We start from the raw sequence: 21,160 nt of genomic DNA on the forward strand, positions 1-21,160 counted from the left end.
TGTACGGCAGAGTCTACACTCTGGATTTCAGCGAAATTTCCCACCATTGCTTAAGCACCAGTACAGTCCTAGCGATATTAGATGGTGAGTGTGCTAGTAGAGGCAATGCTTTTACCACAGAATTGTGCAACCCTGCTCAGAGTACAGTTAGCTGACACAGTGGTTAAAAACTGATAATCTGTCTACGCTAGTGCTCACATCATTGCTAGCACCTGTTGGGATGTGCTGATGCTAGAACAATGTGGGGGAACGACATTTCACTAAAACCTTCAGGGCTAGATCATCACCCTTACTGAGATGTAAGGTGCCCTCCATCCTCTCTTGCACTGAATACCCATACCACAGGTTGCAATGCAAAAAGGGACGCTGATTCCACAGAGCCTTTATAGACAGCTGGGCGGAGCTTGTCCTCTTGCCTCTGAGTTAGCACACCAGCTGATGAACACAGGCCTACCAATGTGTGACTCACAATCTGCACCCTGGGCTGCTCCTAGCACAGTGCAAGTTTATATTATCCCTTACTCAGGGCCGATTGTAAAGTGACATATCTAGCCCTGAGTTTAGACAAGGCTTATATGCCTACTTTTTCCTTAAATAAATAAATAGACAAGCCAAATATGGAAACTGATCATTTACAACTTCAGTCTTCCTGATCCCATCCTTGTGCCTTCCCAAGAAATAAACAGCAGTGTTACAATACAGTGCACTCATCTGGAGCTTGGCATGCAATCTCTTACTTCATTTTAACAGCGGAATGCTCCTGAGTTGTTCTATGTAATGCGTCAAGGCCTACCTTTCTATGTTCCTTTTAAGAAAAAAAAGTGTTCATTTGAAGGTTGCTGAATGACATGGGGAGACAGAGACCTGAGTATCATCATTATCATCAAAGCAACTCCCAAAGGGATGTAGCCTCCTTGCAGATCGAGTGCCACAGGGATCGATCTCTAGCTAGGTCTTTAAAGTAGTCTGGCTGGATGTTCACTTTATGTCCTTCAATGATGATCTTATTGTGTCTCCAAAGCTCTTGGTGACTGCCATCTGTGTACTAGAATCCCTTGATAAACGTGGATGTTTACCAAAAGAACTAAATATGACAAGAGACTAATGCCTGGAGGTTCTTAGTTTTCCCACATAATCTTTCATGAGACAGGGGACCCTCTTCCCCACCCACACACACAAAGAAAAAACACTACTCCTAGCAGAGGGAGGCACATCTCCTTCCTCAAGTTTCAGCAGGTTCCACTCTCCTGTTCTGGAAATGCTCAGGGAACTTCATGTCCATGTCCCTCATCGCTGGTTAAATCCTGTAGGGAGATGTGGGAAAAGATGGAGAAAGCCAATGCCTCACTGGCGAGGGCAGGGTGCTCACATCTCTCAAACAAGTAGATTTTAGGCCCTTGCTGAAGAAGCTTCTCTGACACTGAGATTCTGTTGTCCCCTTGTCTCTCATCTTCCTATTTTTTTTTGGTAAAACAGCCTTGGCTCCACAAGCCATTCTTAGATTTGTGGGATCCAGGCAGTCTGGTTTTGTTGCTGTTTATGGAGCAGACATAGCCCTCGTCTCATTGATCTTCTCATGGTGATGGACAAGATCACATCCATGATGATTCTTTTGGGGCCCGACACAAACCCATTAAAGTCAACAGGAGTCTTTCCATTGACCTCCACAGGCCCTGAGAGCTATCCACTGCATTTGATCCCAGTGACCATGAGGTGATGACACTTTTGCAGACCCTGGCAGAGAGACGGAGTCACCCTTGAGCACCTCTGCTCTTTCCTCTCCTAGAGGACCCAGATCATAGTTATCCTGTCACTGACAGAACAAATTAATATGAAATCTGTCTGTAACCAAGAGCACAAAGTTTCAATAGAAACATGGGCACAATTCATACTATTTTATTACTACACTTCTTTTTGAAGACCTAAGTGTCCTAATAAGCAAAGGAACAAACGGAATCCTCTCATCTCAAGTATCTGACAAGGAACAGAATTGTTATCTAGAGCAACAATTGAGATAACATAGCAAGGGTTGACATTTCCCTAATTCAACTGTGTTCGGAGAAAGTGGCAAAAATTAAGAAGCCAAGCTCTGACCCAGGCAAAACCCACAGTACCTCACTGAGAGCTTTACCTCAGGAAAGAATAAAGATTTCAACCAAGTTCTCTTAATACTTAAAAGGTGAGGGGAAATGGTGAAACCATTATTGTCTATAACAGGGATCGGCAACCTTTGGCACACGTCCCGTCAAGGAAATCCACTGGCGGGCTGGGATGGTTTGTTTACCTGCAGTGTCTGCAGGTTCGACCGATCGCAGCTCCCACTAGCTGTGGTTCGCCGTTCCAGGCCAGTTGGGGCTGCGGGAAGCGGCGTGGGCTGAGAATGTGCTGGCCACTGCTTCCTGCAACACCCATTGGTCTGGAATGGTGAACCACGGCCAGTGGGAGCTGCGATCGGCCGAACCTGTGGACACTGCAGGTAAACAAACCGTCCCAGCCCGCCAGTGGATTTCCCTGATGGGCTGCATGCCAAAGGTTGCCAATCCCTGGTCTATAAGAATAGTAGCTACCAGAGCACCAAGTCCACATTGATGAATGAGTTCAGAGCTGACCCCTGAGGCCTACTGAGATTTGTCACCACTAGTTTTCACCTCACGTCCTTGAAATACATGTATAAATGAGAAGTTGGCAGCCATGTTATTCACTGGCATACAAGGAAAAACCTCTGAAGTCAGGATAGTTGTGCCCATTTTTACCAGTAGAAAACTTGTCCTTTTGAGTTAAATCCATTAGGATACAATGATCTCTGGTGTAATAATATTTTGTACTACAAGCAGAAGCCTGCAGCACTGTCACTGAGCTCCGGGGGGGGCGGGGGGGGGGGGGCCGGCTCAGGCCCCGGGCGCGCGAGCGCCTGAGGCGCCTGGGGAGCCATTTTTGCTCCGGTTGAGCTCCCGCCGGCGCCGCAGGTCTGCAGGCCGCCGAGGGACGCCGGGCGCGGTGGCTGCGGCGCGGCTCGGCGCGCTTGACGCTGCCCTGCGCCTGCGGCCTGCGTCCCACCCGGTGTCCTCGGTCGGTCGACCTGCATGCAGGCGCATGCCCAACGGAGGCCCAGCAGAGGCAGGAGAAGAAAACACTCGTGGGGCCCCTGGCGGGTGGAGACCTGGGGGCAAATTGCCCCTCTTGCCCCCCCCTCTGGGCGGCCCTGACTGAGCTTGCCTGTAAGGAATATAGCAGTGGGCTAAATATCTGTGCATCACCACAGATCTGGAAAATCTGCTGCTACCCTGTGCAGTAACAGATTTTTTTCAAGCTATGTACCTGATTCTTTCTTTTCTCCTTTGCTCAGGCAAAGCTCCTGGCTGAAGTCAGTGGGAGTTTTGTGTCAATAAAGAGTATGGGATCAGGCCCTGTGTGGTGAGCCTCGCCTACCCACGCAGAGAACTGAACAACCAAGATATTGTGAGAAATGCTGATTCAGGCTGTTTTCAAAGATCATGGTTGTGATAACCTTGATCCCTTTTAGTGGTACTTTACTCATCAAATGACCTAACTGAAACCAATGGGACCGCTAGCACAGTAACATACTATTCCTGGGGAACAAAAGTATCCCATCTGAGACAGATATAAGGAAGCAGAGTAATGACTATCAGGCCTGACTAGTGCCAAATTTTTGTATTGATTTGACTATTTCATTGAGGGGTTTGACACAGTTATCTCAGAGAAGGGTACCTTATACTGGGATAGCTTATTCTCCTTTCCCTATGAGAATAAGCTGTACCATGTACAATTGTGTCCACACTCGGGGTGTTACACTGGTGGCTTCATTTACAGACTTAAAAAAAAATTCTACTCAGCAGGCCAACTGAGCCCTTTCTCATGTTTTGTCAGCCCACATTTGGTCAGCACACGTGACATGGAATGAGGCCACCAAGCGAGGAGGTGTGATTTCCTTCCTTCAGAGCAGCCTCTGTTGGCAGTGCTGCTTCAACACAAGTTGGGATGCTCTGCTGTGTGAATGAGGCTGAAGAGCCAGTTGAGGCAAGTTGAATCTGCCCACTCCCAGGCTAATAATAATAGTACTGATAATTTACACTTCTAGTGCACCTTTCATCTGAGGATCTTTGAGTGTGTTACCAACCTTAATGAATTTACAAACACTGAATTGCACAACACCCCCGGGAGGTGAGTTTTGTTCTTTAAAACAGGAAGATGAGGCAGCTAAGGTACAACATGACTGACTGACTCGCCCACAGAGACATGGTAGACTAGCGGCAGGGCTGGGAACAGGCACACAGATACTGTGGTGATGGGCAAGGCCTAGAAAGGGGCAGAGAGAGCACTCCTTGCCATGAGAATAACAGCAGATGAAATCTTATGTGACAGAGTCACTTTGGGAACGGTGGGAGAGGTGCAGCACATAAGCAGCCATGCCAGGAAACCCTATGCTTTTGTGAGGCACAATGGTGCTATGAGGAGCATAATGAAAATAATCAGCAGTGGGCCTTGCTTCCCTTTCAATAATGTGAACATGCTGCTGCTTCCTCCAGCATTCTCCTGCCAGGGTTTGCCTGTGTGGGGAATGGTGCATTTACTCTGAGCTCTTATGTGCAACGGTTAAAATACTGGTATGTAATTAGTGGGGTGGACACTCTACTCAGGCAGCCTCAATCAGACCCTTGCATCCCCATTGAAGTCAATAGGGTTACAAGTGAAGGGAGAACTTCATTTGCAGTGTGTGTTTAGATCTATGAAACCACAAAGGGCCTCTATGTGACGCCACAGGCAGCCCCCATGATGATTTGTTAAAAGTACAAGTGGCGATGTTCAAAGTAGTCAAGGCCACTGAGACACGTATCTGCTAGTGACTGTAGTATGCAGTACAGTTCTAGCCAGGTGAGTCCCAGGATATTAGAGAGAAAAGGTGAGTGAGGTAATAGCTTTTCCTGGACCAACTTCTCTTGGTGAGAGAGCTTGTCTCTAAAAGATATTCTCTTGTCTCTCTAGTGATTTTAATAGCAGATGTGTCTGAATCTCCTCAACTACTTGGAAAATCCTGTCACAGTCACCATAAACAAACAAAAAAAGCAGCAGCAACCCTACAAAGTATAAAAACGACAACAATAAATAAACGAACAAAGTATACAGTGCGGATAAAAGTAATACCCTGCTTTCGTCCCTTAACCAGCATTTCCCAGCTCAACAGCTCTCTTAAAAATGAAATTTGCAGCATGCCCTGAAGATCAGCTCTGTACTATTTCAGATTAAAGGAGGGGAGTGCACCAGGGGAAAGGGACTATCATGGCTGGGAAAGATCTGCCAATGGACCCCTCTCACTTGCAGGGTTGGAGAGTCCAGTTCTGTGGATCTCAGCTGCAGCAGAATGACATGGGTAAAGAGGCATTCTCTTATGTAGGCAGGTTCTAGGCCATCATGCCATGCTTTATAGATCACTGCAGCAACCCACAGGCAGCCAATCATTTCACTAAGCACTGATTTAATTTGTTTGCAGTGAAATGCTCCACTGAACAAGAGGCTGGTGCTAAAATATTATGGTGACAAGGGCCATAGAAGAACTTAGAGAAAGAGATTGTGCACAAACTTAGTTTGTGAACGGATATAAGGTGCAATCTCAAATAGAGCACATTACAATAGTTAAGTCTGGAGGTGACAAGGGCATGCATCATAGTGGTGAGGTCCAACCTGGAAAGAAATTGTCACAACCCACTAGAATGACACACATGAAAAAAACAACAGTTTTGGCTACCATTTAGCAATGATTGGGAATCTAACCAGACTCCTAGGTTAAGTGACACATGGCAGAGAAACTCCCATTGGCAGAGGGACAGATCTAATTTCTGCCACATCTTTTGACTGCTTTCTGCAGCCTAACAACATCATCTCCCTTTTATCTGGATTGACCCTCAGCTATCTTGGCCTCATCCATGTCCCAAGCTTACCCAGAGACTGGGGAAGGAACACTATCTGAGTAGGAAGAGAAAGAAACACATAGCTGAGTGCCATCAGCTTAGTGAAGATATTGCAGCCCTTGCTTCCTCACCAACCTTCTTAACAGCTACATATACAGACTGAACAAGAGAGAGGACAAAATGGAGCCCTGCAGAACTCCACAGGAATATACCCTTGGATTGGCGGAGCAATTGCCCAACACTATCTTCTGGGTTCTTCCCAAGAGATAAGAATAAGTCACATTAGAGCATCTCCATATTTAGCAAGCTCTTGCTTCATTGTTTATTGCAGAGAGGAATGAAGTAATATGAATATAGATCATGATTACAATTCCAGCTCTCTGCTAGGGGCCAAAAGCTGGCCTCACTTGCGCTACTGCAAACTCATTAATTTCACCAATGTAACTGAGACTAGACTATGGCTCATTTTATGTAACAGAATCCCTGAATAACAACATGGAGAAAGAATGAGACCGGGGACTGGTAATTGTAACAAGCTATGAAGTCTTCTAGATGGTGGTTTGAATCTGGTCCATGGTGATATGTTCCAGCGTTGCTACCACTTAATGGGTGTTGATGTGAAATGCATCAGGCATCTTGGTTGAGTAGCTATTGGACAGAATTCCACATCACAAAATCAACCACCATAGTGGGCACTTGTTAGTAGGGTGACCATACATCCTGTTTTGGCCCAGACAGTCCCCTTTTTAAGCCTTATCCCGAGCATCCCAATTTTTTTTTGACAAAACTGGGCATTTGTCCTGTTTGCTCTTGCCAACTGATCATCAGAGAAGGGATGAAGGAAAGAAAAACTTGTTCTTTGTCCTATTTAAACACAAAGGCCAAATTTTCACACTTGGGTGCCTAACATTAGGCTACTAAATCCGTATTTCCACACCTACATAAAATGGCCTGACTTTCAAAGTGCTCAGCAGCTCCCATTGACATCGGTAGGATTTGTGGGGAGTGAGAACTTACTTTTAGTTAGGGGCCTAAATATGGATTTATGAGGCTAACATTAGGCAGTCAGGTTTGAAAATTTGGCCAAGCTCTTTGTCAGATTGTAAATGCTTTGAGCTTCTTCCCTGGGGATTTTTTGTTTTTTAAATACTTTCTATTTGATGCAATCTGGTTTATTTGGAAAGGGAAAAAAATTGCTTCTCAGTAGTGTTTTTCTGCACCCCAGGGATGATTTATAATGTCCAGAGAGGGGGTAAATTCCACTAGAATCCGGAAATCATCCCAATTTTCCCTTCAGTTTGATTTTGTAGGGGTTATACGTGTTTCATTGAAAACATCACTGGAAATTTTAAGAGAGGGTCCATTTTCCATACAACCAGTAGTATCATAATTTAGCCTAGTCTTAACTTAAACTCGTACTACATCCAGCAGAGTAGACCAAATTCAGTGCTGGCATGCGTGGGTGAAATTTCCATTGAAGTCAAGGGGAGTTGCACCCACTTATGCCAGTGTGTAATTTGGTCCACTAATGGTGCTCAGAACAAATGGCATAAAGCAGTGGTTCTCAAAGCCAGTCCGCCGCTTGTTCAGAGAAAGCCCCTGGTGGGCCGGGCCAGTTTGTTTACCTGCTGCGTCCGCAGGTTCGGCCAATCGCGGCTCCCACTGGCATAAAGCATTGTGTGGGGGCAGTTGGTTTCAGTGCCTTTCATAAAACCTTAGACTGTCCTCAGTCCACAGCACACAATTCCCAGTACCAAAGAGGCACATCTGACACTCATAGGAACAGACTGCATGTGGCTGAGCTGAAAAATACTCCAGTTGTTTGAGGAGCAACCAGTATTCCGATAGATAGGAGCCCAGCTGACAGCAATTGAGAGAGAATTGAGAGGAGGTAGGAATATGCAACAGGCCTGACACTTCGAATTGCTAACCATAATTCAGTAGACTGAGACAAAGTCATATGATTATTTCATCCAATTGTTGACAGGTCAATAGCTATTTTTCAAACAACAGGACAAAATTAATTTAGCTGGTATAATACCCTGAAAGCAAACTGGACTGTGATTGTGAATCCAATAGCAGGCTAACTTCTGCCCACAGTAACAGAAATGTAGCCCCATTCAGCTGAGAAAGAATTCAGTGGTACTTCTAGACTGTGAATCTTACTAACAAAAGGATGCTCCCAAAATAATGACAGAAATGATCTCTGACATCTTATCCACATTTTTCCCCAGCCAACCAGATTAATTCTTTAACTTAATTGAATTTCTGCTATTTAACAGTAGCTGTCATCCAGGGCTGGAGTAAGGCAGACTGGAGCCCTAGGACTCAGGCAGACATTGCTGCATCAGCTGCCTTTGATTCATAGTTTCAAGCTGTACTTCAAAACTATGAGTAAGAAACATAACTCAAAAAAATAAAAGCTGAGATTCTGATGTTGTCACATAGGTCCAAGAGTAAGGCCCCTAGGTACACACCCATAGTGCCTATGCCTTAATTTTGTCCTGCTTCAAATCTTGTTCAGGTATTTAGAGTGTAAAGTCCTTGGGGCAGGGACTTTGGCTTCTTATATGTCTTTAAAACACTATATACACCTACAGCACTGTAAGTAGATTATTAGTACTATTACTGTTGTTGTTGATAGCAGATTTTTGCCCATTTTATATATATATATATATATAAAAATACTAGTATGGTATACAAAATAACACAAAGAGAGAAACAACAGAGGGGTAAATTCTGCGCAGGGGACTGGATTAGATGATCTATACAGTCCCTTGCAATGTGATTTCAGTTCCTAACCTCTTGTCTTTTATTATACTTGAAAAAATTGATGGAGTGGAGGATGGAAAGGTTAAAGGAAAGAGGTAATGATTCTGCTCCTTCACCTACCACTGAACTGCAGCTGTCTGAGGCAGAAACTGAAATGCAGCAAGCTGTTTAACAACAAATAGCAACATTATGCAACAATTTAGGATTGGGAATGAAGAAGAAAACTATACTTAGTAGAAACTACAAGTGAAATTTAGGTGAGCACTGGAATTTGGTCAGACTAACTTTGTTAACCCCCACCCTATGCTTGCACAAAGTATCATGAGATTTTTAATAATCCCAGTTGTTTTGTGATCCTACTGACCAACGCAGTAGCTGTTAATCTTAAGAAATGATAGTGTCTTGTTGTGGGAGATGGAGAAAATACAAGACCCTAAAGCCTGCCATTTGCTTTTTTTCTTTTTAACTAGCATGCCTCAAAGGAATGGTGGAGTAGGACTGGCTTCACCCCATCACCTCTGATGTTTGAATTGAGGGTATTTTTTTTGTTTTGTCTCTTCCTTTCCTGTTTTGTAGCTCACATGCTATAGTAACTAAAGTGCCTGTTTAAAGACGTTCAGGAAGAAGACTCTCTGAAAACATTCAGGGCAAGATTCTGGCCTCTCGTAAGACTTCTTTGCACCGCTCTGATGACCCAAAGCACCCTTAATGTTGCCCTAGATAGGCAACAAGAGATTTCCTTGGTGCGGGGAAATCCCTGGCAGCTATAAGTCCATGTATTTGGCTCCGTGCCACCTCAGCTGGCTCCCCCAGAGGTGGTGGTATGTTGGGGTGAGATGTGGGTGTGAGGGGGCACGGCCAGAACACACTGCACTCTGGCAACATCTGGCTGCTATAAGGTCTTTTGAGAGATGGGTGGGGCCATTAAAAGTGACATAATTTACAGCAGACAGAAGACAACCCGGCCTTCAATTCCCCAGGGATTGGGAGAACACAAAGATGGCACCTTCTCTCTTCAGCTGTAAAAGCAGCAAAGAGTCTTGTGGCACCTTATAGACTAACAGACGTTTTGGAGCATGAGCTTTCGTGGGTGAATACCCACTTCGTCGGATGCATCCGACGAAGTGGGTATTCACCCACGAAAGCTCATGCTCCAAAACGTCTGTTAGTCTATAAGGTGCCACAAGACTCTTAGTCTGGATCTGTAAAAGAAGCAAACACGGCTACCCCTCTGATACTTCAGCTGTAAGACTCAGTTTTGGCATAGCAAAGAGCTGGGCCTTTATCTTTTTCCCTGTTAATTATCCAAACAGCTATGGTTTGACCTACAGATTGAACATGAAATGGCAAACTCTGTGAACTCCTGCAGGAACTGGTGACCAGAGCATGTCTATGCCCTGTTGATCCGCAGCAGCAGGATCAATCCCTTGTGTTTCACTGATCTGGGTGTAAATTAGAGGAGCCCCAGAGCTATCTCCAGTATCAGGGGAGAGTAGAGGTGTCTTAAAGTCATTGTTTTGGGCTGAGTATAGCTTACTTCGCCTTCAGCATCTAAGCCTGCATGTGTAACTGTCCACAAAATGAGTGAATTTGCTCTTTCAAGCAGCTCACATTTATTTTCAATTAGCCCACATAAATTAGTATATACAGCATGTATAATTTCCATGGAGATCAAAAAGGTTTTATGCTATTAATAAAAACAACAATAAAAAGCAGCTCTTCACATCATCCACTCTCTTTTCACATATCTTTTCAAGCTCTGTTATGTTTCTTCAGCCATTCATTAAATGGAATTGCTAAATTAATTTCAAGGGCACAGGTAATATCATCATAGAATCTCAGGGTTAGAAGGGACCTCAGGAGGTCATCTAGTCCAACCCACTGCTCAAAGCAGGGCTAATCCCCAACTCCCCCCTGATCCCTAAATGGCCCCCTCAAGGATTAAACTCACAACCCTAGGTTTAGTGGGCCAATGTTCAAACCACTGAGCTATTCCTCCCTCCAACAACAGTAAACAATTTGCCCTGTGCTTTCACTGGGAAATTACCCTGTGCAAAATAACATGAAACAAAAAGCTCTGAAGAATTAAGGCGCACTCTCTCTGCTGTCCATGGTGGGACAAAGGATGTTAGCTACAATGGCTTTCACCACCTGAAGCAAAACTGCTAGGCATCTGAAGCTTTTTATCTGAGCTGTTGGTCAGGTTTGATGTAACTGACGCATCTTTCACCACACCCTTCTTTGGAAGTTTAATTTCTGCATTTTATGGAAACAAACATACAGTCCCACTATGACTTTTTTGTCTTGAATTTAAAGGGTTGGTTGTTATATCACTTACTGGTAATGTAAAGATTACAGTGCAGAATACCTACAAGGAGTGCAGCCAGTGCTCAGGGGAATGGCAGCCCACCAGTGTGAGCTTTGCATCCCCAGTAGTCCCACTGCTTTTTGGTACAGAGTAGGAGCTTCTTTGCAGAGTGACAGCGCTGTAGTCATAACTTGAGTCCCTAGAAGAGTTAGGCTGTCTTTTTTTATCACAGCACTGGCTGCAGCACATCTAAACTTTAGAATGGATTGGGCTACAAGGGGGTATAGAGCTGGCCAAAATAATTAGAAACTACGTAAGTTGGTCTGGGATAGGTCAGTCTCCTGTAAAAGGGCATTGTTGATGCATTTAGAGGAATTGAGCCCTACAGTTCTGTTACTAATGAAATTCCAGGTCACTTTCTGAGCTGCTGTAGAGTTTAAAAACACTCTGTAGCTGTACTGAAATCAATGGTGCTACACTGATTTATACCAGCTGAGGATCTGACCCTCCATGGAAAAGAGACTCTGTTGTTATGGAGTTTGTCATGAACCGACCAAATGTGACCCTGTTTAGGTTGTGAGATCTTTTGAGATAACACAGAGAAGGTGTGAGAAGCCTGGTAAGTTGAATAAGGAGTAGAAATTCCTGGGTTCACCTTTACTGCCTAAGAATCACTGAATTTCTCGCTACTACCATTTAGCCAAAGACAGGGAGACCAATATATAGGAATGCTGATGCAGAGTAGTCATATACAGAACTCCTCACTTAAAGTCATCCTGCTTAATGTTGTTTCGTTGCTGTTCATTGCTGATCAATTAGGGAACATGCTCCTTTAAAGTTGTGTAATGCTCCCTTCTAATGTCATTTGGCAGCTGCCTGCTTTGTCTACTGCTTGCAGGAAGAGCAGCCTGTTGCAGCTAGCTGGTGGGGGCTTGGAACCAGGGTGGACCGGCAGCCCCCCATCAGCTCCCCGCTCCCCTAAGTTCCCTGTGCAGCAGCTGCCTGCAGTTCAGCTGTGTCCCTTCCCGCCATGTGCTGCTCCTGCCCTCTGCCTTGGAGCTGCTCCCCGAGACTCCTGCTTGCTGTGCCAGGGGCAGGGTCAGGAGGGAAAGAAGAGGGAGGCTAATGGGGGAGATGGACACCCTGACCTGCTCCTGCACCCTGCTTACCCCATCTTCCATAGAGCAGGGCTCAGGATGGAGGGAGCTTGCAGCAGCTGCGGTTTCAGCAAGCTGCTCTAATTAACAAGGCAGTGCACTTAAGGGAAATGCACATATCTCCCTCCATTCCTGCTGCCTTGCAGAGTGAGAGAGTTAACCCTTGAGGGCTCAGCCAATTGCTGGTTCATCATTTAGCAGTAAGGGAAATATCCCACCCTCTGACTCCTCCACCTCAACCAAGTTTCACAATCATCATCACTATGTACCAGTATTAAATTGTATAAAACTTTGTGTGTGTGTGTGTGTGTATAAAATATAGTCTTTTGTCTAGTGAAAAAAATTTCCCTGGAACCTAACCCCCTCATTTACATTAATTCTTATGAGGAAATTGGATTTGCTTAACATCGTTTCGCTTAAAGTTGCATTTTTCAGGAACATAACTACAATGTTAAGTGAGGAGTTACTGTACTAGCAAGATGCACAGTTAAATTAATGGCTTGCCTGTGTAGACTTGGCCTCAATATCCAAAACTGGGGGAAGTTTGATAAACAGAAGTCAAATTCTAATTTTTGCTTACAAGTCAACTTATATTAGAAGTCTATAACATTCGAGTTTTTCTAATCAACAATAATGAAAGTCAATAATCAGGCCTCTTATCAGACATGTTGGGTTAACACCTTGTTTTTTCAGCTCATTTAGTTGTTTCTTGTTCACAGAGATGTCAAGAGGGGTGTCTTTAGATATACTCAGGTGATTGTACATGAACAAAACCTGCTAGGCTGGGATGATAGCTGGTAATTAACAAGGATTTCAGCATGTACTTGAAAGGCTGCCATACGAAAGATGGAGGAAAAAATGTTCTCTCTTGCCACAGAGGGTAGGACAAGAGACAATGGGTGAAAACTACAAAGCAGATTTATATTAAATCTCAGGAAAAACTTCTTACCTGTGAGAAAAGTAGGACAATGGAACAAACTGCCTAGGGAAGTCATGGAATCTCCTTCACTGGAGGTTTTTCAAAAGAGACTGGATAGCCATCTGTCTTAGATGGTTTAGACATAACAAATCCTGCATCTTGGCAGGGGGTTAGACTAGATGACCCTTGCGGTCCCTTCTAATGCTATGGTTCTATGATTCTGTTTCATGCATTCACTTTTATTTTGTATAACAACATACAAGCACCCCGCTGAGATAGAGACAAATTCAGCTTGCCATACTCACATAATTAATAATGAAAAGGATGCTGACCAGTAGTTCAGGCCCAAAACTTTGCTTGTTTGGGTTTTTTTTGGAGGGTATGGGAGGGAACAGTTTTACAAAAGCTGATTGGATAGATTGTGCCTACCCCTCATGTAATGCATAAAGGAGCCTCCCACTTCTCTGCAAAGAGTTCAGGCACAAATTCACAGATTTCTCCTTGCTAGTGTCCTCTTGGTACAAGCCACCCCAAAAAGGATGGAGATGGATGGAGAGGAAGAAGCGGGGACTGGCTCAGCCCCACTGTACACTGTCCAGCAGAGCTGATTTGATGTGTAGGGGAGAGAAATGTTATACCCACACCTGATGTGGATCCTCTAAAGATCTGCATGGTTCTTGGGGTTCCATGGGTTAAAGGAATGGAACCCCTGGCTTCATTCCCAGGGGGGACAAAACATGTCCCTCTTGGTGGAACAATGACTAAGAAACTCCAGATGGTGAAATTAATAGATTTTATTCTCTTCTATGCGGAGGGGAGAATGACACCCTCAGATTTTACTTCAAGTGGGGATTACTCAATCCTTACTCCAGCAAACTCTTTGAAGCCAAAGAGTGTTAAGGACTACAGGACTGGGACTTAAAGTAGCAACAGAGTGAGGTCTAAGCAATGTTTTCCTAGGGACATTGACATTTTCCATTGGTAAATGTAATTTTAAGAAAAACTTGCAATGACTTGTTATTGTCTCAGTCTGCCTAACTGTCTCTGTTCTACCAAATGAAATATTCAAAACAGAGTTTGGTTTTGTAGGGTAAAAATATTTTTATTCTATAATTTATAATCATATGGAGAATTAACCATTTTACAGGTCAAACCCTTCTCGCTTTTCTCATTACTGTTGATTTCAGTGGGGCTATCTGCACAAAGTAGGACAAGTGAAATCTAGCCCTTTTTGCTGTAAAGCATGCTGTACATGTCCAGGAAAAAATGACTCATAGAGCCTTTGGGATGTATCACAAACATGCTGCATGTCCATTCAAAATAATGGAATGTAAGCCAGTGTGAGCTGAAAGGTGGGGCAGGACAGGGCTTATTTTAAAACTAAACATAAAAACAATTTCTGAGCTATGTTAACCCAGTTAGCAGATGTTAAATGTTTATAAAAATGCATAGGGCACATTCTCAGCAGGTGTAACTGGCAATGCTCCAGGGAAGCCAATAGAATTATGCTGATTTATGTCAGTTAAGGTTGTAACCCATGTTCCTAATGCTGTGTTAAGAAAGCAGTTGACACTGCTTACTAGATATAACATTAGGCTAAACTGCTCATGCTTATACATGAGAAACCCCCCTGAAGTCAATGTTAGGCATCCAAACAATAGGCCTAACTAGAGATGTAGGTGCCTAACTTTATGAACCTTGATCCCAGGCAGAACTATGCCAATAATTCAGTAATCTGCATTTAAATAAATCCTTTTATCAGATTTCAGACTGGAGGGTCTGAGGCATGAAACTCAACCATCTCCTCATCCCTCTAATAGGTGTCCTTTACTTGGCTCCTGCCTCTGCCCTTATTTCCTTCCATACTCCTTCCTGCTTTCCTAATTTTGCTGAAGCATCAAACGTAAGTGCTCACTTGTTCTTATTTGCTCATCCTGGTGTTTTTCTGCACTGCTCCCTTATGCCTGCAAAAAACACCAAAGTCATGGGCATAAAACTCAGTCACCCTCTTCCTTCAAATAACCCAACACTGAAAACCATCTGTTCTCTGACACAGTAGATACCATACAAACACAGAGTTGCAGTGGGTTAGCATTTTAAATTGTTTACATTACAGATAGCATTTAGACTACCTACTGAGAGAAGGGACCTGTTATTTGTTTGGAACAGCTCTCCCTTCTCTACAACATCACTTGTACTTAGGGACACATTCTGATCTAATTTACACGGGTGCATTCCCAGAGTAACTACTTTGACTTCAGTGAGATCAATGGGTACCCAACACCTCTAAAAATCAGGCAATGTAGGCGCTCTGTGCGTTCCTCTTTTGTGTAGGCATACCCCCAACATGCCCTTCCCATGCAGGCTATTCCTAGGAGCAAGAATGGCTCCTTGCAAGCTGAAGTCAGCACAACTTTTAATGACTCTGAGGTTGTTCTAAATTGATCCTCAAGACTGGCCTTGGGGCCTGAGGATCAAGAAGCCATAATGCATCTTTATAGATACCTTTGCTGATGCCAGATTTTACTGAGAACAGACCAGCCCAGCCCTAGAATCCAGTTATTATTAAAAAAAAAAAAGCTTAGATCAGGGGTAGGCAACCTATGGCACAGGTGCCGAAGGTGGCACGTGAGCTGATTTTCAGTGGCACTCACACTGCCGGGGTCCTGACCACCAGTCGAGGGGGCTCTGCATTTTAATTTAATTTTAAATTAAGCTTCTTAAACATTTTAAAAACCTTATTTACTTTACATACAACAATAGTTTAGTTATATATTATAGACTTATAGAAAGAGACCTTCTAAAAATGTTAAAATGTATTACTGGCACATGAAACCTTAAATTAGAGTGAATAACTGAAGACTCGGCACACCACTTCTGAAAGGTTGCTGACCCCTGGCTTAGATTCTGGAGCACAAGAGGGTAGCCATCAAGGAAACCTAGCAATGAGTGAGTGAGCCCAGTTAGACTCCTGCTTGCTGTTAAAGCTCTCTCTGCTTCCCCCATACCAGAGAGTCACAGACCCCCTCTCCCCACTGCTCCCCATACAAGAGGTTCTAAATAAATAAAACAAATTAATGGAGATATCCTATCTCCTAGGTATGGAATGGACCTTGAAAGGTCATTGAGTCCAGCCCCCTGCTTTCACTAGCAGGACCAAGTACTGATTTTACCCTGGTACCCTAAGTGGTCAGCTTAAAGACTGAACTCACAACCCTGGGTTTAACAGGCCAATGCTCAAACCACTGAGCTTATCCCTCCCCCCAGACATACATCCTCCAACTCCTGATAGGAGAGACACAGAGTCCACAAATTACTTAACTCAGACATTTCCTTTGCTGACACAGGAAATGCACCGCTACTTCAGCAATGCATTTGATTTGGATGGTGAAAAGCTTTTACCCATTGAGAAATGTTCCCCGAATCAAGCCTTTATTGACAATGGTGAAGAGATGGTGATTTACCTCCATTTACTAATACACACTGCAAACCCTAGATAAACAGAATTTTCTTCTGGGGGCATGAATCGTGGCCCAAATTAATCCCTGCTCTGACTCTATTAATGCAGATTATTGTGTCTCTTTGTGTCCGCAGTGGTTCTGCCATTTAGAACAGGCTGTACCTATTAGGCACTGGTGCCAGCTTTGGGCGCAGAGCAGCTCTCTACTGCCTTAGTAGAAGCTCCAGGAAAATAGTCCTCAGGTAGGAACAATACTTGTGCAGTTTGGCCTTCCCTCTGTGGCTGCCTATTTCTGCCCCGGCTGCCTTAGACGGGGGTGTGCCCATACCTCCGCCTTAGGTCCCCGGATTGCCCCGGGGAAGCTACCAGGCCTCAGTCCCTCCACGCAGGTCAGTTTGCAGCGCCTATCTCCAGTTGTGCCTCACCCGTGAGTGCAAGGGTGGGGGGAGAGAGGCCCCGCACGCTGTTGTGCAGCAAGTTCAGTGTCCCTTAGGCTGAAACCCCCGGGAGAGCAGGTCTCTGCTGTGTTTACACACGGTGGGCGTGAGCGCGTCGGGAATGCCCGCCCCAGAACCCCGCTGCTGACCGCGGGGACAAGAGACAAACCCAGACACGCAAAGAACCAGCCGTGGCTCCCGACTGTTAATAAAAACAGCCGCGCGCTTGCAGAAGAAGGCAGCTCGCTGGGCCGGGGGGGGGGTGATCCTGCTATGCGCTGCTGAGAACAGGGCGCTTCGCTTCCCTTCCCCGGGAGCCTTCCCCCGCGTGGGGACACTCCCGTGCGCTGCCTCGGAGCCTCGCCCTGCCTCCCGGGGGTGGGTCGGAGCTGGGGCCGCGGTAAAGGAAGAACCCAGCAGGGGTGTGTGTGTGTTGGCCGGGGGCCCCGCGCGCCGAGAGCAAGCGCCTGGGCTGGGCTCAGGTGGGGGGCGGGAGTCAGACACAGGAGGCGAGGAGCGGAGCGAGGGTTGGGAGCGGCGGCGGCAGCGGCAGCTCCACGCCCAGGCTCGTTGTTGTTTAAAAAAGCACCCAAAAGGTGTGGCTGCGCCTGTCCTCCGCCAGCGGGGAGGGACTGGACCTCCACCACCACCATCACCACCTGCAGCAGCCCGGCTTTCCTGCCACTGCTGTCCCAGCCTGGGCACCGCGGAGACAGACGCCTGCGCCCCTACCACGCTCTTTCCCGCTCTTAGTTTTGTACCTGGTGCCATTTCTTCTGCTCCCCTCGCTACCTCTGCTTGGCAGGCCCCTCTCCTACCCCCCCCCCCCGCCGAGGACAGCCGATCCGCTCCCCCCCTTTACACACCTGTGCCTTTGCACCCCCTTCCATTCTGCACGCCTGCCCCCCGCCTACCCTTGCTGGGCAGACACTCCCGCTAGGGGCGCTGGCACTGCCCCCCTTCTCCTCCCCACCTGTCGCCCCCCTTCCCGCCCGGGTGCTTGCAGCCCCGATCCCTGGGAGCCGGCCTGGCCGTGAATGACTCTGCCCTGATCGCTTTGTCCGCCCCGGTGCGTTCGCCGAGCCCCCGCCCGCCGCCGCGATGAGCATGAACGGCGAGTCCCACCCGCGGCTCAACACCTTGGCCCGGATGGCCAGAGCCGAATCCGGCCCGGATATGCGCTACGAGATGAACTCCCATATGGTGGGGGGCGGCGGCGGCGGCAGCAGCCATGCTACCCACAAAACGTACGCCATCCAGAGAAACTATGTGCAGGACTTCAGCTCGGAGGGATACGGGTAGGTGCAGCCGAACAGCGGGAGTGGGTCCCCACGGGCAAAAAAGGACAACATTGATCGGCTGAGCGCGGGGGGTTGCGGCTCAGTCCGACAAGAGATCAGGCTCTGCAAATGAGTGGAGAAGCTGCAAAAATGCCTCCTCCTGTTCCCCTTTAGGTACTCTTGATGTATAGGGGGAGGGGACGAGTTATTCCACCCAAACTCATTTCCAACGCAATTGAGCCTTGTAGTTTGTAACTTACTGCTACTTTTGCATGCTGGTTTTCCGCAGGCGATTCATTTCGCCTCAGTAGTTCCTTGTTTGTTTGGTACATTTAGGTAGGGAGAAGGGCGAATAAACACTCCCTGCAGGAAGAGGGACTTTTTATAAATTACTTATTCCATGTGCCGAACAAGATTTGTGTCCTGGACGTTTAACCTGTTAAAATACGAAATGTTTACCTTGCCAGTGCTCTTTGATCTCTTTCCCTGTGAAATACAAGAACATTTATGGTTATCATCATCTCTGGCTCTGCAGGCTTTTTTTTTACTCTCCCTTGGAATGGAGATCTGGGCGTCTTCAGAAGCTGTTAGATAAAGCTCTTTGCAGCTCATCCACGCCCATGGTATTTTGCTGTCTGTGAGCAAAGCAAAGTTAACCATAACACAAAGAAGGTTCAGCAGCCTTTAGTCACCTCAAACTGGAATAAAAATAAAGGGAGCCATTGAAAGACTGTGCGAACCCCATAATGGGGGGGGGTGATTTTCTTGGGGATTGCTGTTCAGTACCCTGGGAAGAGATCAAGTTGCCTTATTATCTTTGTTTCCGTTTGGATGCATTGTTTAAAAAAAAATCGAAGTTTACCAAATGCTGTTTATTGCTTATTGTTCTGTAACAAAGCCTGGCTTAAAATTGTGGGGTTCTAACTCTGAGTTTGTATCCAGAGCAGGGACGTGGCAGGGTTGACAGCTTGTGTAGAAGTTTCCAATTTCAACAGTATAAAGACTCCTGTAATGGCGTCGCTGTTGCTTATTAACGGGAGACATCCGTCATTGTTGCTCTTAGCATTCTGTCAGGTGCTTTAAAGAGTTAGGACAAGCAAATACAAGTGGATTGTCTAGGTGGACAAAAAGGGAACTAGTTTGGAGTTCACCTTTACTTTTCAAAACCTGGGTCCACTTTTTGTCTCTGTGCAGCTTGTAATACAGTATGCTTTTGAAAACTGTTTCATGTTGTGTAATTCAGAATCTTTTATCTCCTTTCCCCCACCTGCCAAATTCTTTCAAGACAATCCTATAAAAATAAATCACTCCTAGTTGGCCCTAGGGTTGGTGGAGGTAGCCTAACAGAATATTTTCATAAACATTTCTGGTTTATTGTAACTGCTGTGAGCCAGGTTTGAAGTCAACACAGAGATTAGTACTAGTTACATCTTATTTTATCCAATCTTGCTACCTTTCTAAGTAAGCTAATTTTTGTGAGTCCTTTGAGGGCAAGCAAAGAATAATTTTAATTATTACTTGGATCACTTTTCTACTTCATATGGGGGCACTCTCTGCAGGAGTTAGGTACTAGTTAGAGCCACTACAATATGGCATAGTTAAAGCAGGAAAATCCCCCTAGTGTAGATGCAGTTACACCAGTATAAAAGTGCATATACCTGTATAGTCTGTTCCGGTTTGTTGAAGTGAAATAAACTATGCTGATGAAAAGCACCTTATAGTGATAAAGCTGCATGCATGTTAGGGCTTTCACTGTCATAACTATGAAAGTGAAAAATTACAGCTCTTACTGACAATGTCATGCCAGTAAAACTTTTTACATGTAGACCAGACCATAAATTGTGAAACTGCTTTTTGTTAATTCTTGCATTTGTTTCTAATCTCTGCCAGCCATTACAATCTAAGGCCATGACCCTGTAATGGATTCCATCAGATTAGACCCCTGTACTCTCAAGAAGGATTTCTTTACATAGCTCAGATTGTGAGACTTGGTCCTAGTTGTTTTACTGAAGACTTTGAGTAACTGAGGGGTAGAACTTGGCCCTACCAAATACTAGTAGTCTGGTCAAGGTGTATATAGAAAAGAACTTTAATCCTTTTGGTTAGTGATTCACATGACTGAAAAGTAGCATATATATTTTACTTCAATCATACATTGATATTGCCTGCATGAAAGATAAACCACCTAAATCAAATCCTGCTCTCAATTACATTTTGGTAAATCTGGAGTATCTCTATTAAAGTTATCATTGATTTAATCATGTCATTGACTTCAGCTGTGTTGCTTTGGCTACACAATAGTGTAACCTTGATTTAGAATAGAATTTGACCCTGTGATTATTGTTGATGGCACATCGTCTCATTTCTTCCCAGGAATATGCTAAAGGAACTAGACATGTATAAACAATCAAGTACCTCCATAAAAGACATTTGAAAGTAAGGCTGCCCAAGCCACCACTAGCAACTCTGCTTAGGTACATATAATCCTTTATTAGTGGGCCACACAACAGTAAACATTACATGTTTGTTTATTGTGAATTATGTGCCCAATCTGCTGGTTCTTAGTATACTTTATTTCTGATAAGGTGCCTTTATGTCATAATTAAAGATAATTAATTGTTATTACAAACCAATATATTATTATTACACATTGTAATAACAAATTATAATACCTAGTCATGTTTGAACTCTAAATTGCTGTATAACTGTAATAATACGAAGTTTTACCAGTAGTGTGTATGTAGCATCATTCAGATGTGGAATCCTTTGATGGAGATCTCCTATCCTTTAACTCCGAGATACATAGGCTGTGTTGCATTCTTAAGGCTTTATTCTGCCATCAAGAGCTCACCCACTAATCCAATTAATAACATTTAATATGTTATACATGTAAATTAATG

At 44.9% G+C, this 21,160-nt stretch overlaps 1 protein-coding gene across 4 annotated transcripts in view; it reads left to right on the forward strand.

Moving 5' to 3' along the window:
* Window positions 1-17,499: 17,499 nt before the first annotated feature.
* The window catches only part of LOC120398103 (desmoplakin), a 51,227-nt gene continuing 47,566 nt past the window's right edge, over window positions 17,500-21,160 (forward strand). Inside the window, exon 1 of one of the 4 annotated variants that reach the window (XM_039525145.1) lies at window positions 17,500-18,278. In XM_039525145.1, the coding sequence (XP_039381079.1) occupies window positions 18,082-18,278 (197 nt within the window). In that variant the 5' untranslated portion in view covers window positions 17,500-18,081. Of the gene's footprint in view, window positions 18,279-18,414; window positions 18,435-21,160 lie in introns of those variants that run through there. The other 3 variants (XM_039525147.1, XM_039525148.1, XM_039525146.1) reach the window with 3 other exon arrangements.

This window comes from Mauremys reevesii, linkage group 2 (assembly GCF_016161935.1).
Source record: "Mauremys reevesii isolate NIE-2019 linkage group 2, ASM1616193v1, whole genome shotgun sequence".
NCBI classification, from domain to species: domain Eukaryota; kingdom Metazoa; phylum Chordata; order Testudines; family Geoemydidae; genus Mauremys; species Mauremys reevesii.